Here is a 26,071-nt window from a genome sequence, read left to right on the forward strand (position 1 = left end):
TCTCCCTTTCTCTGTATCTCACCAACGTTGTACTTCTTATTTAATTCCTGGAACTGGCGTAGCATTGTATGCTGTGTATATGGAAACCGTATGATTGGTGCGATAGTGTAACGGACACTTTACCACTGAACGCAAGTCGGCATTTATGACTGAAATCCATATCTTGAGCACATCAATAGTACTTTACGCATAACTGCAGAGTAATAAGATGGGCTGTGGGAGCTCCTAGCTCCACGACGAACTCGACGGTAGTTCTGAACTTATTCCAGATATGCAGACCAGTCATCTTGTGTTGAGAAAGTTGGCGTACCGACCATCAACCTCGTCCCCAGCTCCCTAGAACTGACCGACGAGCGTAAGAGGTGTTGCATCGTCAAATGTATGTGCAATCGGGGAAGAAGGGTTGATACTCCTTCAAGTTTGAATGAAGGTCGGTGGTATTCACGCCGTCCAAAATGAATATAACTTCCATACAATTACGTATGTTTGAGGTTAAAGCAATTGCCCGACGGGCTTTTCTTCAATGAAACCGCCTGCGCTGCAGTCGTACACCAGCTGGCCATGCAGGAACGTCTGTTCCACTCGACCAATCAAAATCAAGCCCTCATATGGCGTCAGCTTGTTCTTGAACTTCAATAACTCCTTCGTGACCTGAGGAACAGATCAGCACAAATCCCGCGGCCAACCAATCTCGCAACGTGCCTCAAACTTCGCTTGAGGATCCCAGATAACAATGTCCCCATCATACCCGACGTCCAGCTGGCCTTTGCGCTTCTCCAGCCCCGCATGCTTCGCAGTCTGCACACACAGCCAATCGACAATTTGCTCAATGTTGATCCCGTGCCTCCGGCCCTCCGTCCACAGAAGACTCAGCCCGAGCCCCAGCGTGCTGATCCCACCCCACGCACTCATCAAGTCTCCCGTGTCCATCTTCTTCAGCTCGGAAACGCACGGGCTGTGATCGCTCACCACACAGTCGATTGTGCCGTCCATCAAGGCCTCCCACAGCCTCTTGCGGTTCGATCCCTCACGGATCGGAGGACAGCACTTGAACTCGGGTCGCCCCATGGGGATGTCTTCCGCCGTCAGCGTCAGATAGTGGAAACATGTCTCGACCGTGAGCGGTAGGCCCGATGCCTTGGCTGCGCGTACAATTGGCAGCGCGGACGATGCGGAGAGGTGGACGAGGTGTAGCCGCAACGATGGGTGGCGCTTGTGCAGCCTGGTGATGAGCTCGATGGCGTCGACCTCGAGCTGCTCGGGGCGCGATGTCAGGAAGGTGTCGTACGATGACAGATTTTTTCCATGGAGATCGAACTTGTGGGTGTCAGGTCTCTCAAGCTCGGCATAAAAGCACAGGACCGTTGAGGTATCCTAGAGTCAGTCAGTGACCGGCGCTGTCCCGAGCGACAGCGGACGAAGCGTACTTTGATCTGATCCATTGCAAGTACGACGTCATTCTCATTCACACACGGGAACTCCTAGAGATAATCATATCTCAACGGGGCCCTGAGCATGAACCAGACCTTCGTACCTCGACTCCACTCTCGATCAGGAAGCACTTGAAGCCGCGTACACCAGCTTTCAAGAGCGGCCTAAGGTCGGTCTGTGCGCTGCCACATCCAACATCTCAGACAGTCAACTCACAAACTGGATAATTACCTGGTTACCAGGAATAACACCTCCCCAAAATCCCACGTCGCACCAGCACTGGCCTTGGGCCGCCGACCGTTTCGTGTCCAGATTGTCGACCGTTGTCGTTGGCGGGATGGAGTTGAGCGGCATGTCGACCACGGTAGTCACTCCGCCAGAGATTGCAGCACGCGTCCCTGTCCAGAACCCCTCCCAGTCCGTCCGGCCGGGCTCGTTAAGATGGACATGTGCGCTGGCAGTAGAGCCAGGAGTGAGCGCTAGCGATTGGAACATGATGTGAGCCACGCTTACTCGACGAGACCAGGGAGTATAAACCGGTCGCCTACATCTATCAGATCTATGTCTGGCAGTTGGTCCTTGGTGGATCTGGCCTGGATGACATTAGTTATCTTGCCCGCTGAGACATCTACGATGACGGTAGCAGGCACTGGCTGATGGTGGCCGGGCAGAACAACATTATGGCTGGTAAATGCGCGGTGTGAGGGCATTTTGGGGATTTATTAGTATGGCGTAGAATGTCGGAGAGGAAGTCAAACAACTTTGAGTCGGTTCCGGGGACGATATCGCGGTCACACTCACCAGGCCTTGAGCACAGGCGCTGAAAGTGATGGTGGCGTAGCTAGGGTTAGGTGTTACAGCGCAATGTTTCAGCGGCGGGGCCGTTGGACAGCTCTCTTATTAGCCCGGATATGTACCGATCTTTGCACAGCTACAAACTGCTGTTCCCCTGATATTCTACCCACTGGCCCGGATCCCATAATTAGACTACTGACACAGGACCCCTGTGATTCAACTGAAGGGCCATCTAATACCTTAAATTCCTGCGCCTGACACAACGAAGCACTAATTATTCGCAACCAGACCTCAGCTTTGGTCTGCAGGTTACTAAGTCAGGTCAAGGGATGTCTATCTGTGATTCATGTCCGACACAAGCTTAAACCTGGAGCTGACGGTTAAAATTTTCGCTCGCAGAACTCAAAAACTCTGTCTCAGGGACATAATACTTATTAACTCAGGTGCCAGTCTGTAGCGCTTCGGCTTGCGAGCATGCTAGCTGCTGGCGCCATCGCAGGGCCTCATCTACCCAAGCATGTCTGAAATGTTCGTGATCCCATGGTTACTGTAAAGTAGGCTCAGCTCGTGGCGGCGACAATGAACAAGCTAGCAAGCTTCCATCTGCCGTCGCATGACACGCCTGAGAACCCATCGAAGACCGAACACACGCGAACCCATCACGCGAAAATGAAAATTGGTCGCGCCGCATCCCCAGAAAAATTGTTGATGACTTCATCAAGTGAAAGAAACATCCAACATGCAATACCTTTCTTTACCGCGGCTGTGAGAGGTGATTCCGTCCAAGCCCTGCGCCAGTTGGAAAAATTAGTCCGCACGAGCGTGGATGAGACATGAGTGGCGTTGCCTTAGGAGAATCAAGTGGATGGCGGAGCATCCCGCCGCGATATCCGATGCACAGCCTGTTCGTTCTGCTTCCGCGAAACGTACCGCATATCGCAAATATTGCACGTCAGTATGGCAACAGGGAACGGACAGCTCCGTCAGGACACTAGAACGTTACTAGCATGACCAGATAACCAAGCGCTACTCCGAAGGCTACTCAACTCTGCTTTTCAGATTCTGTTTACCCATGAGTCTAAAACTTGTCAGAGATCGAGGAAGGTCGAGGCAGGTCAAGCCAGGAGGCAGGTTAGCTTTACGGTCACCTGAAACATCTTTGATGAACGATCATTCTACCTGTTTTGGAAAGTGTCGTAGTTGGCAGCTTGACCTCCCTGAGCAAGGAGACGTTCGACACACGCCACGTAGCCTAGTAACTCTGCCAGCAAATTGGATCGGTCTTACCCACGCGCATGCGCATATCCAGGGTGGCCAGTGTATATCAGGGGATTTCGTCTGCCGACGAGACATCAGCATCAGGGGGCTGTGATTTTAGCACCGGCCGACCGGTCGTGCAAGCATTTGCTCCCATGGAATCCGGCCTATTCGCCGCGCACGTACTAATGCAGTGGAGAGGCAGCAACGTGGTGCCTTTTCATCGCCATCCCCTCTTCATATATCACATACCCCAACCTGCAACTCTCGCAGCCCTCCAACGTTCGATTTCTCCCCGCTTCTCCTTCAGCGCCTCTTCTATATTATTCTAATCTAGCAGTGTTTCTCCTTTAATTTAGGCCGCACTCTATCTATTGCCGTTCTTCCGGACGATGCACGCCGTCATGCGCCAGTCCCAGCCCGTCGCAGACCACATGCGCGCAGGTCCCGGCAGACAGCCACCTTCTGCCTACCTAGCGCCGCTCCAAGTGCCAGAGCACAACCTGCAGCGCCGCAGCCTGCCTGATATACGCAGCCCGGGAGGGTCGACGATGAGGACAGAGTACGCGTGTCGGTGCTGCAGAGTGCGCATAGCACAGAGGTCTAGTGTACTCTCATGGGTATGCCGCGTCGTCCAGTCCCATATTCCGATCCATCCAACTAACACAATCACAGGACTTCCGAGGCGACACCGGCAAGGCCGCACTCTTCACCGAAGCGTACGTCCACACCCACCTGGGCCCCTGGGCCCTCCGGTCCCCAAAACTGAATTCCACCCCCGCAGAGACAACGTCGTACTCGCCAAGATGTCCGTGATGCTCATGCACTCGGGTGCCTACCGCGTCCAGAAGGCCGCCTGCGCCGTGTGCGCCGGACCGCTCGGCTGGAAGTTCGTGCGCGCGACCGAGCAGACCGAGAAGTGGAAGGAGGGCTTCATCGTGCTCGAGCTGGCGCTGCTCGACGAGGAGGCGTTTCCGCTCACGCCCCGCGAGGAGGTGTACACTCCGATGGCATCGCGGGACTGGCTGTTTGCGAGGGCGCCGTCCGAGGACGAGCATCAACGGCCGTCGTCGAGCCTGTCGACACATGACAGGCAGCGCCCGGTGGGCCCGCGGCACAGGCGCGATTCGTGAAGGGTGTACGCTGCAGGATACCCATGGAGCGAGGCTTCATTGCCACCGGGGAGTGACTGCCGTCGGGATGGAAGTCGGGACAGCGGGACAGCCGTACCGGGTCACCGTGCATGGGTGGCGCCAGCAGGAGCCACCACTGGCAGGGTCGTCGCAGGCGAACTGTTGGCAGCAGAGACGGGTGTTCAACGAGTTGGCGTGGTGCAATCAGCTCGCATAATCCACATTGGGAGCAGTACGATGTGAATTCTGCGGTGAGATTCAGCACCTTGTCCTACGCGTAGCTTTTATGAAATATTTTAGTATTTATCTGATGACATGCCAATGACCTTAGACCTAGTCAAGCTGGCAGCTGGGCCAACGTTAGGATGGCTAACACGAAACATAAAAACCACCTACCTTCTTCGGGAAACGCAGCTCAAGGGACCCCGGGCCCTAATAAGTGCACGTGACCACCATCAGATTGTGGTGACTGGGGGCAACTCAGCGGCATCCGAGACCAGCCCTGCTGGAAGGATCTCCGACCTGTGCATGCAGTCACTACAGGGCGCAGCAGGGCATAGGCGAACATGATTTGAGCATTGGTGGCTTTACCTCGCAACAGTGTGTGACGTTCGATTTGCGTTCATGGGCTACCTGCCTGACCCACTGGCTACTTACGAGAATGCACCTAAAGTCCAGCGCTGCCAAACGCTGCAACGCTCACGTGAAGGGTGTGAGAGATGTATAGAATGTGACCCTGTGATATCAAAGTCAACTTCCGTTATCTCGGCTGAGACCAGCTGGCTTACCTCAACGTCAGCCCGCATACCAAGCTCAAAGCGGTGCGTCCAACAATATGGCGCATCTCTGAAACCCATTACACCGTTTTCATTGGCCGCAAGATAAACGGATTCCAGCGAATTGTGCTGATGCATGCGTGGAAGTACAAGTAGACCTAAGCGAGCGTCGGTATGACGGCGCACGCAACGAGAAGCTAATGATACAAGTAATCTTAATGAAAAGATTCATAAGTAAGCCTGCATGAGCAGACAAAAGAAGGGCGTACCAAAACCATGTTAACATTACAACATCTTTTCCACAGCCACTGTCTTCCACTGCATCACCATGCTGCCTGCTGCTGCGGAGGCGGGCTATTGGGTATACTCTGGGGTATGGTCCGTGGGGGTTCTTTTGAGGTCTCTATGTCCTTCCGATATTCGATCTTTTCAACTCGAACTTCGCCGTCAATCAGCTGATAGACATAGGTGACGACAGCTGGGCCTTGGATGTCCATCAGAGCAAAGGTGGGCGTAGCTTCACTGCAGGCGGGTCAGCAGATGTGATTATGATGAATAGCTGATAGGCGACCAACTGACCCATTGATGCTACCAGTCCACGCCCCAGTCGCCGACCCGGGGTTGACAAAGAAGCGGTTGTCGTATTCGACGGCCTGGAAGCTTTTGACGACAAGGTTTGGCGAGCTGCGAGACCAGAGTGGAACCGAGACGTACGTGTTGGTGTGCCCTGAGATTAGAACGTCTACATCCATCTGTCTTGCGATTGCACTGAGCGAGTCCAAGTCCCCGCTGGGGACACATTGGTGTCCGTGTACGACGCCGATCCGGATTGGCGAATGGGTTACGGTCACCGAGAGAGGCAATGCGCTCTGCGCCATGGTCAATCAGCAGACAGGGGCTCATACGTGGCACGCGCACCTCATCGTAGTCGCCACGAACTACATGCACGTCCGGCGAGACCGTGCGGAGGTACTCGTACGTCTCGCGGTCGCAGAGGTTGCCCGTGCAGAGGATCTGCTGGATTTTGCCCGGGACGAGGAGCTTCTTGAACTTGGCGGGGAGGTCGTGTATCCTGTGTGGGATGTGGAGGTCGCCGATGACGAGGACGAGAACCATGGTCGTCGCGAATTAGCAGCAGGCCTGAGTGGTGGATGCGCGGGTCGGCCAAACGCAGGCTTTCGGACAAGCCTCGTCCGTCGGAGACGCCGGCCTCGGCACGCCCAGCCGGGAGCACGGGACTGCGAGCGGAAACTCCGTGCCTCTGCCTCTGCACGTATTTCAGCTCTCTCTCACGCAGACCGCCAACTACCCCACATTCGTCAGGCCACGTCGATCCTGCCTCGTCACGCCCGCTAAAATTCGTCGCTCATGGCCTCCAGCTTGTCCGACGAGTGCACACCTCTCAAGCGCGAGTACGACTCTTGTTTTAACGCCTGGTTCGAGGGCTACCTCGAGCCTGCTGTCTCTGCGACGCCCGCGGAGCGGCTAAAGTATTCTCAGGACAAGGCGGAGGAGTATGAAGCCAAGTGCGGAAAGATATGGTCACAGTACCAGTCCTGTGTACGGGTGCGTCGGGGCGCTGCGGGCTTTGGTCGTGTGCGCTCACGCTTTTGCCATTTCCGCCAGAGAGCAGTCAAGGAAAAGGGCCTTGACACCCTGCTCGCTCAGGCAAGAGCTGAGAATCCCTTGAAGGAACCCCCAGCACTCGAAGCGCAACGATCCCATGCCTCCTAATCGCAATGTACCGTTATATCACCATGTATCGATTTCAATTCCAATGCTTGGTGAGTCGCCTCCCCTTGCCGCATAGCGGCACGCTGATCCCGCTATCCAGTATTTCTAGCGTCCTTTCCGGATTGTTCCTATACCACTGCTCTGCGACTTGTACATCTTTTCCTCGCTGGCGCTGTCAACACGACCACTTCTCATTATCGTCATTTCTGGGTTCGGGCGACTTGTTTATCATGCCATCTCCATCATGTCATCTGTCAGCTGGAATGTTTGCGGACTCCTGGAACATGGCTTCCGCCTCGAGGCAGATCTCTCTTAATGACCGCCCCGTTGTCTTTGTGCGTACAGATGAAGTTGCCACGTCCCTAAGTCTTGTCAGAGATGCCCTGACTCTTTGACCATCGCAAGACGTGTACAGCTGGCTTCTCATTCGGCTCTGCTGCATCTCTGCTCGTCGTCTTCTATTCTACGGGCGAACATGACGGCCGGGACGGGCTTATTTCGAGATATAATATCCGAAATAACTCCTACGGGCAACGATCTCTGCCAATGTCTCCGCGCGCCGGACAAAACTCCATCTCTAAGCCCGTGCTTCATGGGAGGCTCTTCGCACATCGTCTCCGGTGCTGTAATTGACGTCCACTCGGCATGACTTTTGTCTTACTGCAGAGTATCGACTCCGCTGTGTCCACTCTCGTGCTCTCACGTCTCCGGGCGGCCGAAGCAGAGGTCTCACACGCTGTCCGTCCGTGCAATCTCTGTCTGTGTCTGTTCGTCTTTCTGCCTTGTCAGCGCCGCCGCGAACGCGGACTTTCGCGCGCGGATGTCCGGCTCGGTGTTCGCTTGGGCCTCATCGGCCACGAGACGGCTTGAGAACGATGTACAGCCATTATTCATGCACCCGGCTGCTTCTTATGCCGTAATCCTATGTTGTGGATTCTCTCTCGTGTACGCAGGCCGCTACGTCTCCAAGTGGTCTGGTATTGAACCTTCAGCAGTCTGCGTACGCGCAATGTCAGGGACATAACCGTTACTAACGGTATGTCCACTCACCTACCAGGATTACGCACGGAATAACGGGACTGGACTGGACTTTGTGTTTTCCCTTAACAGCTTCGACGCTCTCTAATACCATCGACTTCTTCATGCGCACAGTGTGCGCTCGGTTCAGCAACAGTCTAGAGAGCGTCATGTATGCGCTCAACCTGATTTGACTCCATGATCTGCGATCCACGGCGGTCCCTTCGGGCTGTGCTATCCATCAACCTACCATCGCCGATCCACCCACCCAGTTGCCGAACGCTCCGAGCCAGGCCCCTCAGGAAAGCGGGTCAGATGCATGCTTGGCGTACGAACCGGCAGGAGCACGCACCGGTAATGGGCTCGACGACGGAGTCGACATTTTGTGCAGACAGAGAACCTCAGATATTGCTGTCTTGGCATATTCGCTCGCTTCATGACGAAGCTGTGCGCCTCGTTGGGATCTGCAGTCTGCCCTGTACCCAAATTTTCCGCTGCCGACCGTCGCTGTGGCGCGTTTTTTGCGAGTGGTTTGCCCGCATCAGCGCAAGGAATATAACGGCTATTCGTCTTTATTATGGCGGTGCAGGAAGCCACGGACAGTCCCACGCACGTTGTTTCACCGTGACGTCTTGCCAGGCTGAACGGTCGACGGAGTCATGGCTATTGACTGCCTCCATGCCTCCTTTGACAGAGATAGTACTTCGCTAATGCTATCACCCTTGTCATGGCCGTGTCACAGTTCTACCCTGCGGTGCAATTGCACCTTTGTTAAAGTACAGCACCCCGACTCGATCGTACATCTTCCGATGACCGCTTCATTCGGTACGAAGATCCTTTCCCGACGGACCACTGCGCATCGCTAAGGATGCATTCTAAATTCGACCACGGCTATCGCGAAGGCACTCGTTGAACAGCTCTTTGAGTCCGGCCGTCGCCCGCGGTTAGGCTTCCCGTGCTGGGGGGAAGCCTGCCCAGCCCTCCGGGCCTGATAGCCCCCAGATGTCATCTGCAATGTGAATCTGCGTGCCCTTGGACGGTTAGGGGGTGTGCATTCCCCGCACCGCGAGGCACACGCAGGCACCGTTCGTCGTTGCCATTGCCGAGGGCGAGCTGTTTTGCAACTTTTTTTGCCAGCAACAAGTCTCGCTAGTTTGCCCGCGGGCGGAGTGCACGCCGCGCGGCGGGCCACCAGCTGCATTTGGACGGGGCTTTGTACCGTATTGCGCTGTGGCGTCACGCGCGCGGTTGGCCCCGCTGGTCCCACTAGCGCCGCCACCAGCGCGCCCTCGGGTCCGTCTGGGCGAGGTGGCATTGGTCGGTCCCGCGTCTGTGTCCTGCCTGGCAACTGTTCGGCACCGCCGGAGGCCCGCAGAGTCTACCCTGGAAACTAGAAGACGCGGCGCGCGCTACGTGTTTATTGCCAGATCGAGCGTGTTTCGTGCCCGACGTGTCAGTTCCCCGAGCCACGCGGCGGCGGTGCCGTGGCCAGCGGGGTCAGCGGGGCAGACGCTTCCTGTGATTGTGATGCGCCTTTGCAAGCCGTAGCTCGGGCACGCGCGTGGCGATAGTGCGCCCGTGGAATCGTGACGCGACGCGCCCTCAGTTGTATATTTTCGGGTGCCGTCAGCATCTATCACACACCTCTGCCGCCGGTTCTCTAGAGCGCACCCAACCAACACTTGGCCCGCACCCATCCTCTGCGCTGAAGAAGCCTGGTTGCTGATTCTGCGCAGATGTCTCAGATAGACCGTGCTCGAAACCCGCGGCAGAACGGTGCAGAAACGGCTGGATGGCACCCATGACCACAGAGCGTGGCTACCAGCGTATACGTCGCTTGATGCACTTGTGCTTCGCAGTGACCCCACGCCGGCCCTTAATAGGCCATTCTTGCGTCTGATTTCTTTGCACCTGCCCAGTTCAGCCTGTTTCTGACCTCCATGGCATCACCTTCTACTAGCCCGAGCCCCGCTTGTGTGCTGCATGTCTGGGGAGCAGCACCTTCTCCAGACTTCGCGCGCAAACCTTGCCATGAGCACGAGCTGGGCCAACCCTCGGTCTGCGGGCTCCAGTCTACCGAGGACGAAGTGCCTGCTGGGCTAACGTTTCGATCTGATCTGCGTGCCAACACCAGATTTTTTCCCACCTGCCACAATCACCGCCAGGGATATTTCGTATCCAGCGGACGGCTGGGCTGGGCTGGCCGAAGAGGCCGTACCTGGTTCGCCGCTTTGCCCCTTTCCTTTTGTGCGCGGTGCACGAGGCAAGGACAGCAACGACGACGTCGCTCTCCCGCGCAGGGGGAGGGCAGGGACGACGGCGGCCCTGAGGCCAGAGGCCATGAGCGCGTGCCGAACGTGGACCGTCAAGTCCCCGTCACGCCAATCAGTAAAAAAGCGCGAGCCTGCCCCTCCCCGCGGTGAGCCTGTGTTTATTGTTTGGGGCTGCTGCCTGCCACGGCGATCTCGCGTGCGATCCACCACGCCAAGTTGCCGCCCAACAGCTACCAAGATCCGCCAGCGCAATCTGCTGCTGGTGCTGTTGCTGGCTGCGCACCAGAATCTGCAGGGGGCCCCATCTCCGTCGCAGGGGCCCCCCCGCAGACGTTCATATCGATCACGGACGGCGCGGAACTTGCCGCGGCTTCTCTCGTCCCTTCGTGAGTGCACCGTCCCTCTTCGCCTGTCGCGCCGTCTCGGCTCACGCACGCCTTCTTTCTCTCTCGCCCCCCAGCGACTCGCACAGCTACGTCGGCGTGCCAGACGCCCAGTCCGCGTGTTTCAGCGAAGCGGGCTACGGGTACGCGGCCCAGGCGCCGTTCCCGGTCCCGCCTGAGCTGCAGATGCCCTATGCGGCAGCAGCGTGGTATGTCGACGACCGTGCTGGTTACTACGTCCTCGACAACGGAGCATCTGCGTACGCCGCCTGCTACGCCGAGCAGCCCGGCGGCCTGCTCTACGCCCACGGCGCGGCCATGTGATCTTGATCATCTCTCTCTCTGTGGCTTCTTTCGTCTTGACCCTTGTTTTACTGTCTCTCCTTTTGGTCCCAGTCGTCCCGTACAGTCTCTGCTTGCTCTCCATCTCTCGCATTGGATATTCCGCGCCGCTCGTCGCAGGTAGCATCCGTCCGTCGCTGTATATTGGCTCTTCCACATATTCTAGCTCCTCTGCACGGCCCAGGGGCTTATTAGACGTCGTGTAACGTATGTAGCATAAAGTCAGGCATAGGGTATTTTGTACATAATAATTCGCCGTTTTTCCCGAACACTTCTCTTCCCCCTTCGTACGCTGCTGCTGCTGCTTCTGCTTCCACCCACGGTCGCGAGCGTGCGCCACCCTCGGCGACCCTATCATTGCACGAATGTCATGGGGGGTCGAGCTGGCAGGTGCGCTGCCCTCGCACAGGGTCCGGGCACTGGGGAACTTTGACGTACTCGCACTTCTCCCGCCCGGCTGCATACCGAGCTCAGAGAGAGAGAGAGAGAGAGAGAGAGTGCTGCTGAGGGCGGCACGGCCGAGACGCCGGGGCGTCCGGTAGCGCGTCCTCGGGCGAGAGCACAGCATCGGGGAGGGCGCACTGTGTTTTGACAGGCGGCCACCTCCCCCCAATCGTGATTGGCGGGGACGATCGGGAAAGCCTGGGGGCGATCGCACAGGTTCTCCGGGAACTTGCGGCACGATCTCTGAATGGGGATACGCGAGATCAGGTGGTGCAGCTGAGGGGTGCACAGGCCTGGGAGCGTAGATGGCCGCGGACAGCGTTGACGGCGTTGATGTCGAGGCGCCGGGTTCGTGATAGTCGAAGTACGTCTGCGAGCCGCCGCCGCCGCCGACGACGACGTCGTAGTCGACTTCGCTGTACGCCGTCGAGGGGGGCGACGAGTACTCGCTGCGGGGAGAGTCGATGGTGCAGTACGGCGGCCAGTGCTGCAGGTGGCCCTCCGACCTCATATCGTACAGCAGGTACGACTCGGCGTCTCTGTCGTCCTCTTCCTTGGCGTACACTTCCTCGGACGACGACTCGGAAGAGTCGGTGCTGGTGGACGCGAGGCTTATCGACGAGTCGCGGCGGAAGGAATCGGAGAGGATGTCGCGCGCGGTCTTGGAGGCCCTTGGCTTGTTAGCGGGCTGTGGGCGCCGCTCTTCGGGATACACGCACTTGCGACCGCTGTATGCGCAGCGGCTGCAGGCGGGTTGGTCGCCGCTGCACTGTCAGCGAGAGGTGGGGGTTGGGACGTCATTCGTGGGACAGAGCGACGTGGGGATGCGCACCTTGGCTTTTCGCTGGCGACAGTGCCTGCACGCGATGGCAGTCCGTCGTTGCTCGATTGGCGTGGGCGAGCGCAACATGAGACAGTCGCCGTCGTGACCCGGCAGCTTCCCCGGCTTGTACTGGTAGTATGAGGGCCCCCAAGGCACGTCGTACGGCCTGAGGTTCCACGGATCGTCGCTGCGAGGGATGTCGAGCGGCATCGAGACTGCAAAAGACCTGGCAGGCCTAGAGGGAGGCATGAGGAAAAGGCAGGAATGTGAGATATGATGAGAAGCGACTTACATACCTGGGGCTCGCAAGCGTCGTGGAGTTCGGAACGAGATGCGAGTCACGTTTGGGAGTCCAGAGCCGTCTCCTCGAGAAGTCCTCGTGGACGGTGTGGGCCAACGTGTTAATCAAGCAGTCCCAATGAGACAGTGGCACGTTGCCGACGACGCTGGCGAAGGAACCTGAGGGTTGCGTGAGCTCGAGGAAGATTGGGCCATGTCGCGCACGCGCCCCTTCTTAAAGTCGCCGTCTGACCCTGGCGAAGCGCAACTGCCGTTTGTTGTCGATCGTTCAGATCTGGGCCAGCGATCCGCAGAGAGGGTCCTGACGAATAGCTTCCGTGGCGCGGAGCGCATGTCAGCTTTCAGTCACTCCGTCAGCCGCCCCGTTGATCTCGAGCCTTTTTCCCCGACCTCGACCCGAGGCAGCGGGGGCGAAATAATCGTCGCTCAGGACGTTCCTAGCTGCGTGCGGGCGCGGCGGTGGTCCGTGACAGGACAAAGGATTGGCGTATCGACCGGCTCAGGCGTGGCGGATTCTCGCACAACAATTTACGATTTGATAGCCCTCAAACAGGAATCTCGAAGTCTGATAACTCTATCTGTGGAAACGACGGGAGAGAAAGTTCTGCCTGCGTCGGTGTCTTGGACACGCAAGCATAGTCTCCTGGCCAACATGTCCCATCAGCGCCTGCTGATGGATGCGGAAAGACCAGGATGGCAGGCCTGGCCGTCATTGGTCCGTGACATGGGGCCCGGCCTCGACAGCGAGATCGCAGCAGAGAAATAAGCTTTTGAAGGGCACCAGCAATGTGAATATGAGACTAGGCCCGCGCGATGGGCCCGTTCCGGCTCGCAGAAAACGTGTCCCCAAACGGCGGGCCCAGCGAGCCACAGAGGGCCTCTTTACGTGTCTCATTCCCAACCCAGACCTACAGCTCGGCGCGGGCTGAGCGGAGGCATGGGCTCTGTGGATCAAACAGCGCAGATCGTAATCTCGTGCCGATCAAAGACATTCTGTCAACGACTTACTGGGGTGTCGCGCGCGACGTGAAAGATTAGACTGGCCACTATATTGAGACGACGTCTGGACAAATGGCCCAGGCTTGCGCCGCGATACGCTAGAGTGCCACTAGTCGGCACCGTGGGCGGTTGCACGGCACATGCGCCAGGAGTGCCTGGTGTCTTACGAAAGCCTGAAACGGGGTTCATGTGAGGCCTTTCTTGAACCTTTGAGGCGCGCGCAAAAAGCCCCGCAATGACGTGATCTCAGCTATTGGGGATCGCAGATGCTGGTGTGCGAGCTGTACTGTACACGATGTCCATGGGTATAGAACGAAAACGCGTGACGGACGATCGATGCACGATGGAGACGGGATGCACTTGGCACTTCAGGACGTCGGGTCGTGCAGCACTGCCAGGAGAAACCGTCCGTCTGCAGTAAGGGAGTCCAAGATGAGGGCTGTGCACGCCAAGTCCGCAAGGCAACGCACCGGGTGAAATCATCAGCTCGTGGCGCTTTGTTCGGATGCGCATGAAGCGTACTTCGTCCTGTGTGTGTCCTCAAGGAAGAACATTCTCGAACGCGAGACGGGGGCAAGCTAGGCCACTTACGGTGTCGCCAGAGTCGCCGCTGACCTCCTCCAGCCCGCCCTGCACGCTGTCCACGACGCGGCCTATCATGTGCGCGTACTTCTTGCCCTGCTCCCCCTCGAAGACGACGCCGGAGTGCCGGATGATGGTGACGGGGTGGCCGCGGGAGAGGAGCATGTAGCCGAGCACCGACCGGTGCGACGTCAAGGACGCGAGGGTCTGCTCCATCTCCGGAGACGGCGCCGTCGCCGCGGGCTGCTGCGACGCTGGGGCCTTCGCCTCCGGTGGTGGAGGCACTGAGCTCGTCGGCACGGGTGGGACGGACATTCCTGCGCAAGGACGCGGATGGGTTCGACGCGAACGAGACGAGACGCGCGATTGGGGCCGTTTCCCAAAGAAGAATGCTGACTAAGCACAGCGTGGGTCTCCTGGACGAGCGCGCACAGCTTTACTCCTCGGTCCTAGTTTCGCTTGTGGCTCTTCTATTTCGTGGCCAGCCTAGACATATGTTTTCGGCAGAGGACATTCATTTCGCGAGCTGTTGAGCTTGCATAAAATTTTATTTATAGGACGTGAGGCTCGTTTGAGCCGTCGAGTGGCCGCTGCGTGATTTTCGGACGACTAAACGTGATATTTGTCGTCGGGGGGGACTAGCATAGATGCGGACATTACATGTGTTTAAGAGCGCGGCCTAGACACAGTTTACCACACGCCACCCGACATGTTCTCGGCATCGAGTCTCAGGAACTGCACGGTGTTGTGCTGTACGCGTGCCGCAGTTTCTATGTTCCAGGTGCCTGTCGCGGCGCACCGCCAGAGTTTGTTGGCGGGTGAAGGAAAGAAAAAGAGACGAGGAAAGGAAGGAGCCCGGGCCTCGTGAGCTGGTCAGAAGTGCACTGCGAGCTGTGCGCCGCGGAGCTCCGCCACCCGGGGGCTCCGCCTCCGCGACAGAGGGCTGCCACCCATGCGCCACAAAGCAGAAAAAAACGGTTGATCCGAAGAGCTGGGCATCGCATGCAGACGCGCTAGCGTTGCACGTACGGGAGTCAGAACATGACAGCGCCGCGCGCCGCACGCCATAACAAGGGATCGGGGAGGCGGTTGCCCTGCAGGATGCTCCGCATTGCAGGAGACTAGCTGCGCCAAGAGGCGGGCCCGGAGCCGCTCCCGGACGCCGTACGTCGCGCGACGCTGCTTGCTTGGTGTGCCAGCCAAGCGCACACGTCACGCCGCGCTCCGCGGACGGACGGGAGGTGGGTCTCCGCGGTTGCGACGATCGCGCCGAGTTGTTCCTCTGCGCGTGGCCTCGAGGCCTTGCAAGAAAGAAAGGAAAAAAAAAAAACACCGCGGTCACGGACCGCGTTCTCGCTGACCGGTTTACGCCGTTGCTATGCGAAAAGGCGCAGGACGTCGGCCCACGCAAGCGGGTTGCTGCACCCTGAGGCTCTTGGCCCTGGCTGTTCCGCTGCGCGAGCCGTGCTGTGCTCGAATGAATGGTGCCCAAGGGTCCGAAGTGGCAGGCGGGAATCGCGCACGGTGTTCTGGAAGGGTCCGAGACGTGCAGCCGTGTGCGACTTGAGCGAGGCGGGGTGTTCGGACGCCGAGCTGCGTTCCAAGCGTGCGCAGGCCGCGAAATAAAAAAAATGACATCGCTATCGGGGCGCAGGAGACATCTGGAAGGAGGAAAGATCGAGAAGGGCGGAAGAAAAACACACCTAGAAGGTTATCTGCGAGACCAGAGATCGAACGTGTATGGAAGCAGCAGGACAGATGACCGATTTGCAAATCATCGAAGCCAATCTTCACCGTGGGCCGAGCCATCAGGCAACCACGCGTCCTGCGCGGCCGGGCGACAAGGGTCTGCAATTAGCAACTGTATAGAGCTGGAGATGTGTAAGCCTCGCGCTCAGTGGACTGTATTGGCGCGAATCAACTTACGTCTGATCGAGGCTTGGTGAACGACCCGTGCACCAGCAGTCTACAGCGTCCGGCAGTAGGCTATGCACACCGAGTGGTCATTCGGACTCTGAAGGGAGCGGCACGCGTGGTATGGCATGTGGCGAGGCAGCTAGCAGCAGACTGCCAACTTCGCATGTTCTGTGTGATGTGGCTGGATAGATAGCCGGGCGAAGGAACCTGCAAGCGTGCGAACAACGAGGCGTAGGTGGCAATAGTAGGCCGAGAGACAGGCAATCAGTCTTCGGCCTCCAGGATTGGGGTGGTCACAGAGTCACTGGGCTTGCGCTACGCTTCGAGCAGAAAGAAACCAGTGGGCGATGCTCGGAAGGTGCGTAGCCACGAACGGCGTACCGTGAGATCTCACCGTTCAATGGGCAATTTGTCCGAGACGAGGACCCCCGATGGCTGCCCCGATCCATACGGACAGCACGGCGCCAACGTGTTTCCGCAAAGAGCATCGCGCATCGTCGGTTTTTTTTTTCGCGACGTTTGAGCAGGGCCAGTGCGGTTGACGGCAGAGGACGTGCATGGACGGCGCTACGTCCCGACCTGGATGCGAATATTCCAGTAGAAGTCGAGTGATGTCAGACTTTGTCGTGGGGCACTTGCCTCAATCGGCCGACGTCCCCCATAGGCGACGTCAGGATCCCACCTCGCATGACAGGAGCACACGCCTCCCGCTCGGTCGCTGCCTGGACGGTGAGAAAGACTCGAGGATGTCGTCATCTGTCGATGGCTGGAGCAAACTGCGAGTCAGAATTGACAGCGAGCGAGGTAGAGCATCACAGAGACATTGACTTGCCATGCAATACCGTACTGGCGGCCTCCCGTGCTGGCCAGCCAATGAGAACAGGCGCTTGCCAGAATGACGCCATCACTGGCCACTCCCTGATATGGAGAGTGAGTAAGTTCGCGCATCCTGGTCTGGGTGCATAGCAACTGCGCGATGCTTGCCGTCGACGGCTGCACCAGGCGTTACCTTACCAACTGGGCATTTGATCCGCGAGTCTGGGTAGCTAACGTCGGAGATGATATACCTATGTGCCAAATATTCAACGCTCCCCGTGAAGGCCGCACCCGCAGCGGGCCTCGAGTCGCAGTGTTCGAGCACACGCACTCCCAGTCTGCCTTGAACTGCCTCAAGAGCCAAGTACCCCAGAGCTCAGACAGCGCTCGATTCCCGCCCTGGCGTCGCGCTTTCTCACGCTCTGCCCCCGGATGTCGCCACGTGGTTACCGTGCACTGAGTTAGCGCCCCGGTTGATGGGCCTTCATTTGTCTCCGCGCTGTGCTCGCTGTGCTTGACGTTGTACTCGAGGCTTGCCTCACCGTCTCCCGCTGTCCCTCGTCTCCAGTCGCTCCTTTTTTCTGTCTGTACTCTTCGCGTGGCACGTTTCGCCGACTGGTGTGGGTCAGTCGAGTCAAATCAACATTTCCTATTTCGTATTGTCTGATCTCGAGTTTTCCCGTCGGTTTTGGACTTTGCCCATGCGCTCACACCACCGTGTGTATCGTCTACACCGCTCCTTCACGACCTGCTACGACGTCCCAGCGATACCCCGCGCCTCTGCTGATATCCCTCTCTCTGTTTAATACCCTTCATCGTCCTCCATGGTCAGCTTCGGGGACTTCAGTTCCCTCTGCCGAGATACCCCAAGTTATCCCTGGTGTAATCTCTTCTACCATCAAGTATGTGCCACCACTTTTGCGTTCTGCCCTCTCCCTGATCCTTCAACAATCCATCAGCTCCAACATCACAGCTCCTCCGTCCTCCAGGGTCTCTCTGCGAACCCCAAGACCGCTCCCGTTGGCGTGAATCCCGAGTGCGGCATCGCCCTCGCCGGCACGAACGGCTCCGTCGCCAACATCGCCAACATCATCGCCTGCGGCCTCAGCATCTTCCTCGTCGCCTACCTCGCCTGGATCACGGGCCGCCGCAAGGCGGCCGTGGGCAGAACCGAGTTCCGCATCTTCCTCGGGTGCTACCTCCTGACCCTCCTGCTCCAGATCCTCACCACCGGGGCCTTCCTCGAGCAGGGCTCGGACGCCCTCACGGTCCTCACGGCGATACATGCGGGAGCGGTGGCCGCGACGTTCTGGACGCTGCTTGGAACGGCCATTGTCAGCACGCAGGTGGTCGAGGACGGCACGCTGAGCTCGCTGATCGTGAGTCGCCACGGGCCCTGTGTCGCGCGCGGACCGCAACTCAACCCTGACCTTTTCTCCCCGTGTGCAGCCGTTCTCGTTCTTCATCCTCGCGTTCGTCGTCGCCACGACGTACATCGCGCTCGACGTCGCCTTCTCGTTCACCTCCGTGTTCGGGCCCTCGAACCCGCCCGACGCGCTGCACAGCGTCCCCCTCTTCGTCTTGACGACGATCTGGCCTGGAGCGTACGTTTTTATTTTGAATGCAGGCGTTGCCCCGGGGCTCACGCGACTCCTGCAGCGCCGCCCTGTTGTATTTCGCCCTCATGCTGTACATCGTCCTCGGCATGCTGAACGAGATCCGGCCCATCTGGTACTACGTCCTCGCCGCCGTGCTCTTCATCCTCAGCCAGCTCGACTACTTCCTCCTCAACAAGGTCATCTGCAAAGTGAGTGTTTCTGTCTCGTCGGTGGCTCCCCACAGCCCCGCCTCCGCGCGCTGACCTACGTCCGCCTCGCCTCCTCTCCCCCCGCAGGGTGTCACGCCCGCCAAGATCGACGGGTCCTTTGTCGCGACGGTCCTCGAGACCGCCGCCGTCGGCGTGCTGCACCTCGCGTGGCGGAGCATAACAGAAGGTGCGTCTCAGCCTCCGTCCGCCACTTGCGCTCCAAAGTGCTAACAGCCGGCCTCCTCTTCCCCGCTCGTGCAGAGTCCTGGGAAGAAGACCCGTACTACTACGGCCGGTGACACACGCCTGTCCACAGACGAACAAAAACGCCCGCCGCTCTTGTCATGCGTAATATCTTGTACGATAATTATTTGTAGCACCTCCCTCCCCGTCCCCGTCCCCCTCCCCCCTTGCTGTGCTCGTCCAGGACGCGCCACCGCTTAACCCGCTCTCTCTTTCCCGCTCTGGACACACACGCGCGCGCTACCTTGACCCACCGCGGACCAGCCTGAACAGGGAAGGAGGGGAGGCCACCGCGGGACGATCCTGCAGCCTCGTCGCGGGGGTGGATGCGTACCCTCGCACATGTCGACCAATACCTGCCCGTGTACTTGTTTTTGGTGTCACCGAAGCGATATTTGTATGGATTTTGCTGTCTTACACCTGATGTTGCGTTCGCCGGGTGCGGGCGCTGCGCGTCAGTGCACTCTTGCGGTGCTGGACTTGAGTGTGTCGTTGTTGGGATGTAGCCGATGTGGTGGTCCTGTGGTGCCAATGGCGGTGGTCCTGTTGGTGCTGCGCAGGGCTTGGATCTGTGCAGGGTCCCCGGGTGCGTGCGGAAAGACCCAGCGACGTCGACGCGTAGTTGGGGTGGTGCGGTTCAACCCTGGAGGAGCGCTGCCTTAGGTCTGCGAGCGCTGCTCGTCAGCATACAGTCGGGTCCTGGACTTGACCATGGCTGTTGTAATGTGTCCGTGACGATCCTGCTCTACCGTGCAGGGCCATCCTTGGCAGGTCTCCGGGTTCGCTGTGCGGAAGCACCGGCAACGTCAACGGGCACTGAGGTGCCTCAGGTCTCGTCCACCTGTCTGTAAGTCAGTGAAGCACCCCTGACTGTCCAGTCTGCCCTGGCAAGCTGGGTCTATTTCGACAACGACCGTGGGCCCTGCGACCGTTAGAGCGCGCGCGACTCAACCCGGTGTCAGAGGCGCCTCCTGCGGCGGCCCACTCGGTGGCTCGACGGCGTGGGGTCCACGAGGTGGGGTGAACCAAGGCTCGAGAAAGCGAAGTCGACAATCTTGCATGGCCAGGATCCCAAGTGTAATTTTGCTCGAGCACCGTGCCGCTGCCTGCCGCCGCCATTATGCGACAAAGCATGCCGTAATCCAGTGGGAGCCTCGCGGGACGGTTATGAATCCAAGACACGACCGTCGGTCAAATACAAGGCGGCCTGTGCTGGCCCCATCAGATCCACAATATACAATTTGTATAGCAGCATTGCGAGGGGGCAGTACGCAGACACATGAAATGATCGCTATCTCAACATCCAGTCGGTGATATACACAGTGCTCGTGATATACAATTCTCGTGCTCGTCGTGCGGTCGTATACAAACAGGCCAGGCCTGACGCGAAGCGTGCTGCGTCACCAGGAATATGAAAAGAAGCTCGGAAGGAGGATCTTCTAGTCTCCCAAGAGAAGGGCAGAAGGAGACGAAGGGCAGAAGAAGGCGAAGGGCGTGCAAAGAAAGACGGGGATTGCAAAACATCGACCGCATCGTTCATTCTAGGTGAGAAAGGGGCGGAGCCGGCACGGCGTGCGTCCTCGAGCCGCGACACTACAAATTCGGGCAGCCGTCACCTGAGCGAGTGTCCGTGCATGCACCTCGATGGACCGGCGAGGCGCAAGAAAAAAAGAAGAAAAAAATTAATATCGTCCACAGCGCGAGGCGCACCCGCGCCCGCTCCGCTATACGAAGATGTTCTCCCACTCGTCCGTCCGCCAGCTGCTGACGGAGGTCCTCCCGTGGCACCGCAACCGCTCGACGCCCTCGCGCACGAGCTTCGTGACCGACCGCGGCTTCCGGAGCGTCCGCAGCGTCGTCGTCTTCTCGCCGCTGTGCGTGCGCGCCGGGCTCCCGGGCGACAGGGGCGACACCGGTGGCAGGGGTGGCATAGGCGGAAAGGGCACTACCGTCGTCGAGTCGCTCGCGGACGTCGTCGGGGACGGCTCGGCGCCGCGCGGGACCTTCGTCGATATCCTGGGCAGCGAGCGCAGCCGGCGCACGCCTCGCGCGAGAGACTCTGCGGGGCCCGTCGGTGTGCCGCCCCCCTCTGCGAGGCCCGTCATGTGGTTGTACGCCGGCCGCGCGAGCACCTCGTCGGGGCTCGCGGGGGCAGAGTCGCCGGGCAGCGGTCCCGGCGGCCGCTGCTTGCGCAGGCGGCGCCGCGTGTCTGCCGGCCGGTTCGGACAGGTGTGCGGGGCGGGCTCGTGGAGCGTCGACCAGGCCTCGGAGGAGTCGTCTTGGGAGTAGACGGAGGGCGTGTCGACGTCGACGTAGCCCGTGGTCGAGGTCGTCGTCATTGAAAACGCGGATTTCTGGGAGGCGTGATGCGGGGTCAGCGGTGCGTACAACGGGGGAACGGCTCCAGGCCGGGACAAAGCGCACACACACCAGGTTGAGATGCACGAGCATGGGCGCGCTCGTGGTCGTGCACGCCGTTCTGGGCGCCTCTTCGAAAATGCCGTCGCACGTGACCTCGCTCTCGCCGTCGTGTGCACTGCTGCTGAACGGCCGCAAGATGCGGTTCCGCAACTGGGCCCAGTCGAGCGGCACGATTCTCTGCTTCCGCCGCCGCGCCTTTTCCTCGGCAAGGCGCACAGCCTCTTTTCGCCGTGCCTCGAGGTAGCGCATGTAAGGGTCTAGCATTGATTGTCCCTCGTCGAGTGCATTGGCGGAGAATTGGACGCGGTTGGCCCGCGGCAGGCCCGCCGTGTCGAGCATCATGCTGGAGAGCGCGAGCGAGAGCCCATCGAGGGTGATAATCTGTGAGCGAGCCTCGGTCGCGTCCAGGGGCATATCTCGCAGACTGGGCAAGTCTTCGAGATCTGCGTTCAGCAGCTCGCCGCCGGAAAAGGTGACGAGACCCTCTTCGGGATCCCAAAAGGCCGCAAAGCTGAGCGCCGTATGCGGCGGGATAACCTCGGACCAGCGGTGTGAGTTCTCTTCCATTCTGCAAACTCTGCTTTAGTGCCTTTCTGCGCTTTGGCACCAGCCCACAACGCACCTCGACATTCCCGAAAAAAAATTGGAGCGGAATAAGGAAGAGTCGAAAGCGAAGACTCCGAGTGCAAGGTGGTGTCACAGTGGAAGTGTCGCGGAGAAGGGGCGAAGGGTAGCACCGTATGCCAGCACACGGGAGGTGGCAATCCTCCTGTGTCTGCCGTCTTCAAGCTTGAGCTATTTGAGCACGGTGACCCTAGGCACAAAATGGTGCCGCAGCGCTGTGAGAAACCCTGAGCCTGCCTCGTTTCGGGCGCGTTGCAGAACTGAAGAACATATCAAGGTAGGTTAATGAACTTCCTTTAGGTGACGATCTACCTGGCAAACTGGAGGTTCCAGATGAGGGTCACCTGCCGACATGTCAGAGCGTGAGGAACGGGGTGGAGTAAGCGTACGCCGTCTTCATGCTCGTGGGTGCTGCAATGTGCAATTTGGCGATGTGTTCCGCGGTGCCCGACGCCCAACCCTGCCAGAGTTGCTACCAGATGTGAACGCGAGGCAGAAGCCTAGATAGCGCACCGTGCTTCGTTCCGTGCAAGAGGTCTGTTGACGTTATGCCGTGGGCCATGGGTACTTGGGTGTCGAGGGCAGCTCCACAGGACATGTCGCGCAGGCTCACCTGCAGCCCGAGACCGTGAGATTCTCAAGCATATGAAATATAAGCGAACGAGCCTTTCTGGACAGAAGACTGATGAGCTTATCAGAAGCGTGACCTGGCGAACCTGCAGGGAGTAGGGCGGGTGGTGGGAAAGAATGTTGTCATCACGACTACAAACTCTATTGACGTGACTCACGTGTGAATTAACGCCACAAGGTCGAAGCTGAAATCAAATGTTTATCGCAGAATAGTACAGCGCGAACTACGAGGAATATCAATTATAAGCGGCTATTACCAAAAGGATAGGCGAAACTCACGAGAAACCGCTCACCCCTAGCATCAGGAAGAAAACTAGCCTGGGAGTCAAATGGGGCTAAATAAGCTTAGATCTATCCGAAAGCAGAAAGATGGACGTGAGATAATGCGGTAGGATCGCTCACCCTCAAACTTCGCGATCCGGCAACCCTGCACCTGACTTCCTCTTTGCGGCGCACAATTTGCGTATGCTGCTGGTAAAATCGATGGGTATACGTTATTGAGCAATTGGCTATAATTCGATTTCACCATCATTGGAGGCGAACCCCATCGATTCCTTCAATGCACCGGCAAGCCGGGACATAACCAGCGCGAAGGGGATTAAGTGAAAGTCGGAGTCGGTCACTCGGTGGTATGGCTAAAGAAAGTAAATTAAATTCGTAGGGACACCAAAGGTCTCTGGAGATGGGCTAAATCTGCAGTTCGAACGAGAGGGTAAGTTAGGATACTAACCGCGTATCCGAGGCCTTCAAGGGGAGGTTTCGTTTTGGATAAAGTTGGAAGAATCAGGTAGTGGGCGTTGAAACTTGCTCGGCAATACGATCGGCAGAAGATGAAGAGATAACAGCGCCACAAAGCCTAATGGGCGGAGAGACCCTCGATCAGTGTCTGTTCGACAAAGACGAGCAGTCGCGCACCCAGTCTAAGCGAGCTGCCGTAACCCTAACCCTAGTCGCCTCACGCCACCGCCAGTTCGGGCGTCTAGGAACAGCCAACCGCGACATTTCCTTGAAGGTGATTCCAGGTCGTTTTGCCATCCCATCGGCAACTGATAGAACTTACCGACAGAAAAGGTAGCTAACATTCTACAGAGCAGACGCATTCAAGAAGAACTGCAGATACCGACCGAATGCCACCTCCAGGACATCTTGGTCGTCCTGTGCAGTGCTTTCATGTTAAGCTCGGGAAATACGAATTACACGAGCCTGATGATCATAGTGGGGACCAGAAGACGCATGTGTGCTACACCTCTCACCCTGAGCGGCTCGAAGTCGATGCAATCAGGTTCACCACCACACTACCACATAGGCGCTACACACCTTTGCGACCACGTACAGCTCCCTTACCTGCGGCGTCCGCGGCGTTCCCATTAATCCGCGTAATCAAGATACCTGGCCTGCCACTAACGGTTGAAACACGTCCCATTACCTGACGCCCTGGCGCCCATGGAACAGGGTATCCCCGCAGGACGACCCGAGTTCAAATGGCGCCTACCAGCCCGAGAGAGCGCAAACAGTGCCATGTTCATTCTTAAACAGCTACCGTACCAGCGCAATCAAGGTAGGATGGTCAATCATACCGCCGTGGTGTTGCTTCAGTCATGGACCAAGGACTGGCTCATAAACTCATGCTAGGTCCTATCAGTTAACAGTACAGGAGAACACGGGATGTGGTCCCGTCGTCTGCTGCGAAAATGCTCACACCAACTTTCTCATCTTTGAGCCACGTTCAAGCGACTCGTCGCCAAGGTCACATAAGTCGTTTGAATAAATCTCGCACGCCCAGTACTTGCCCAGTACATGCGAGAGAATGTAGTGATAAAATACATATTCTCGGCGAAATCGGCACGAAGAGCATAGGCTTGCTACAGGGGAGGGCTGGGCAGTTGTTCTACGAGAAGTACGAATGGCTATTTATCTCAGAGCCAGAATCAACCTGCAAGTGGGCTGGTCTTTCTAACTATCTGCGTACCATGGTGGCTACCGTTCGCTCAACAACTCCTGCATACGCATGCTTAGCTGTGCGAGGCACCAGAGAGCTGAACTTACAGCACGTACCTCATCCTCCGGCCTGAGGGGCCCCAGATTCTTCAGAGGCATTCCTTGTGAGGAAGCGGATGAGACGACGCTGTCCTCTTCACCTGCATATTTAGTTGACTGCAGCACCAGAGCCGTTCCAGAGCGTACCTGCCGACGGGTCTCGCCACGGCGTGGAATCGTCTGCAAGTTCGTGTTCCATTTCTTCTACCGGATAGTAGTTCTCGCCGTCGCCGTCGCCGTAGGTCTCAGATAGGCCAAAGTGCAGAGGCTCTCCGATATTCCCGAGAAAATCAGACGGTACTCTGAATACTATGGAGAGCCGGGAAGGGCTTGGTGTATCGAGACTGCTCTCGTCATTTGCAGGATGGAGCTGACGGAGGTTCAACATGAAGCGTTGTAACAGGAGCGGTGGCTGTAATCGGCGACATCTGACCGGTGAGTATTTCTGATGTACAGACTTGTAGAACTCGCACTATTATTTGGAGAAAGCTCTCCGCGTAGGTTCCCTGCACAAAATCAGAACCTGCTTAGAACAGAGCGTGTTTCACTAATTACCATGTTGGGAGTAGTTGAGTATGTCAGGATTTGCAAGAGATTTACTGCTAAAATGACACTTAGAGATTGAAGATTGTACGTTAGAAGGGACGAATATCATTGTTTACTTTCTCCACGCCTGGCTTACATAAAATAAATCGTGCCTACAGCGAAAAACATGAATTGTATTATGCATGGGAAAGAGAAAGCGGTCGTTGGTATACGCACCGTCTCGTAGAAGCACGGTTGAGGCAGACAAGCCGAACTTGAATCTCCGTAGCTCCTTCAGCTGGTTGAATGACTTGATCCACGTCAGCACGAGCACGAGAATATCAGCAGCAACTGCACTGCCTCTTGTGAGGTAGAGCACTACATAGATGTGCGGGAAGGCGTCAGAGTGTAAATATAAGCCTCGCGGCAGACGTACATCTAAAGAACATCAATCAGTGCACGAAGGACTGGTGGCGTAGGTCCACACTCACATGGTGTTGAGTTCTGGTGAGAGGTCGTCGACTGCTTCGCAGGTTGAGAAGAGCGGAAGTTCAGCGTACACAGCTGTGGTTTGAATCTCAACGTACTAGAAGAAACTCAATAAAAACAGTTGACTAGTTCATAAGAAGACGCCTCACAAGGTTTGTTCCGACTGGGACCAACCCGAGAATGAGTATGATGACGGGGAATGCATGCTTCAACCTTGACGCTTGCCACAGCGCGTACACACGCAGAGCGGAGAATACTACATGAACGGTCAGT

At 57.7% G+C, this 26,071-nt stretch overlaps 9 protein-coding genes across 9 annotated transcripts; 4 read left to right on the forward strand and 5 right to left on the reverse strand.

Annotated features, from left to right (window-relative positions):
* Positions 1-492: 492 nt before the first annotated feature.
* On the reverse strand, positions 493-2,141 carry PHACADRAFT_159846 (uncharacterized protein; the record flags this gene model as incomplete). The annotated part of the gene is made up of 6 exons (XM_007394062.1): positions 493-651; positions 703-1,374; positions 1,428-1,481; positions 1,535-1,606; positions 1,663-1,885; positions 1,945-2,141. 6 exons carry the CDS (start codon positions 2,139-2,141, stop codon positions 493-495), a joined length of 1,377 nt encoding a protein of 458 aa, XP_007394124.1.
* Positions 2,142-4,161: 2,020 nt separating this feature from the next.
* On the forward strand, positions 4,162-4,442 carry PHACADRAFT_55798 (uncharacterized protein; the record flags this gene model as incomplete). Its single annotated transcript, XM_007394025.1, has 2 exons — positions 4,162-4,202; positions 4,268-4,442. Coding segments are annotated over 2 exons (216 nt in total), but the record flags the coding sequence as incomplete, so codon positions are not given.
* Positions 4,443-5,644: 1,202 nt separating this feature from the next.
* Positions 5,645-6,574, reverse strand: PHACADRAFT_207552 (uncharacterized protein). Its single transcript, XM_007394063.1, has 3 exons — positions 6,311-6,574; positions 5,972-6,261; positions 5,645-5,914 (listed from the first exon to the last, which is right to left on the reverse strand). The coding sequence occupies exons 1-3, from the start codon at positions 6,506-6,508 to the stop codon at positions 5,716-5,718; spliced, it is 687 nt and encodes a 228-aa protein (XP_007394125.1). The 5' UTR covers positions 6,509-6,574; the 3' UTR covers positions 5,645-5,715.
* Positions 6,575-6,594: 20 nt separating this feature from the next.
* PHACADRAFT_253312 (uncharacterized protein) lies at positions 6,595-7,343 on the forward strand. Its single transcript, XM_007394064.1, has 3 exons — positions 6,595-6,958; positions 7,019-7,176; positions 7,227-7,343. Exons 1-2 carry the CDS (start codon positions 6,761-6,763, stop codon positions 7,124-7,126), a joined length of 306 nt encoding a protein of 101 aa, XP_007394126.1. The 5' UTR covers positions 6,595-6,760; the 3' UTR covers positions 7,127-7,176; positions 7,227-7,343.
* Positions 7,344-10,083: 2,740 nt separating this feature from the next.
* Positions 10,084-11,123, forward strand: PHACADRAFT_183025 (uncharacterized protein; the record flags this gene model as incomplete). Its single annotated transcript, XM_007394065.1, has 3 exons — positions 10,084-10,562; positions 10,647-10,802; positions 10,877-11,123. 3 exons carry the CDS (start codon positions 10,084-10,086, stop codon positions 11,121-11,123), a joined length of 882 nt encoding a protein of 293 aa, XP_007394127.1.
* Positions 11,124-11,509: 386 nt separating this feature from the next.
* On the reverse strand, positions 11,510-12,657 carry PHACADRAFT_183026 (uncharacterized protein; the record flags this gene model as incomplete). The annotated part of the gene is made up of 3 exons (XM_007394066.1): positions 11,510-11,598; positions 11,724-12,354; positions 12,418-12,657. The coding sequence occupies 3 exons, from the start codon at positions 12,655-12,657 to the stop codon at positions 11,510-11,512; spliced, it is 960 nt and encodes a 319-aa protein (XP_007394128.1).
* Positions 12,658-13,956: 1,299 nt separating this feature from the next.
* Positions 13,957-14,615, reverse strand: PHACADRAFT_253315 (uncharacterized protein). The gene is made up of 3 exons (XM_007394067.1): positions 14,299-14,615; positions 14,178-14,235; positions 13,957-14,119 (listed from the first exon to the last, which is right to left on the reverse strand). Exons 1-3 carry the CDS (start codon positions 14,602-14,604, stop codon positions 14,076-14,078), a joined length of 408 nt encoding a protein of 135 aa, XP_007394129.1. The 5' UTR covers positions 14,605-14,615; the 3' UTR covers positions 13,957-14,075.
* Positions 14,616-17,529: 2,914 nt separating this feature from the next.
* On the forward strand, positions 17,530-19,486 carry PHACADRAFT_253316 (uncharacterized protein). Its single transcript, XM_007394068.1, has 7 exons — positions 17,530-17,646; positions 17,788-17,924; positions 17,982-18,401; positions 18,472-18,626; positions 18,682-18,829; positions 18,917-19,016; positions 19,091-19,486. The coding sequence occupies exons 2-7, from the start codon at positions 17,847-17,849 to the stop codon at positions 19,126-19,128; spliced, it is 939 nt and encodes a 312-aa protein (XP_007394130.1). The 5' UTR covers positions 17,530-17,646; positions 17,788-17,846; the 3' UTR covers positions 19,129-19,486.
* An 896-nt stretch (positions 19,487-20,382) lies between these two features.
* PHACADRAFT_253318 (uncharacterized protein) lies at positions 20,383-22,730 on the reverse strand. The gene is made up of 3 exons (XM_007394069.1): positions 22,116-22,730; positions 21,503-22,061; positions 20,383-21,426 (listed from the first exon to the last, which is right to left on the reverse strand). Exons 2-3 carry the CDS (start codon positions 22,058-22,060, stop codon positions 20,797-20,799), a joined length of 1,188 nt encoding a protein of 395 aa, XP_007394131.1. The 5' UTR covers position 22,061; positions 22,116-22,730; the 3' UTR covers positions 20,383-20,796.
* Positions 22,731-26,071: the final 3,341 nt, after the last annotated feature.

Source organism: Phanerochaete carnosa (genome assembly GCF_000300595.1).
Source record: "Phanerochaete carnosa HHB-10118-sp unplaced genomic scaffold PHACAscaffold_4, whole genome shotgun sequence".
Taxonomy (NCBI): domain Eukaryota; kingdom Fungi; phylum Basidiomycota; class Agaricomycetes; order Polyporales; family Phanerochaetaceae; genus Phanerochaete; species Phanerochaete carnosa.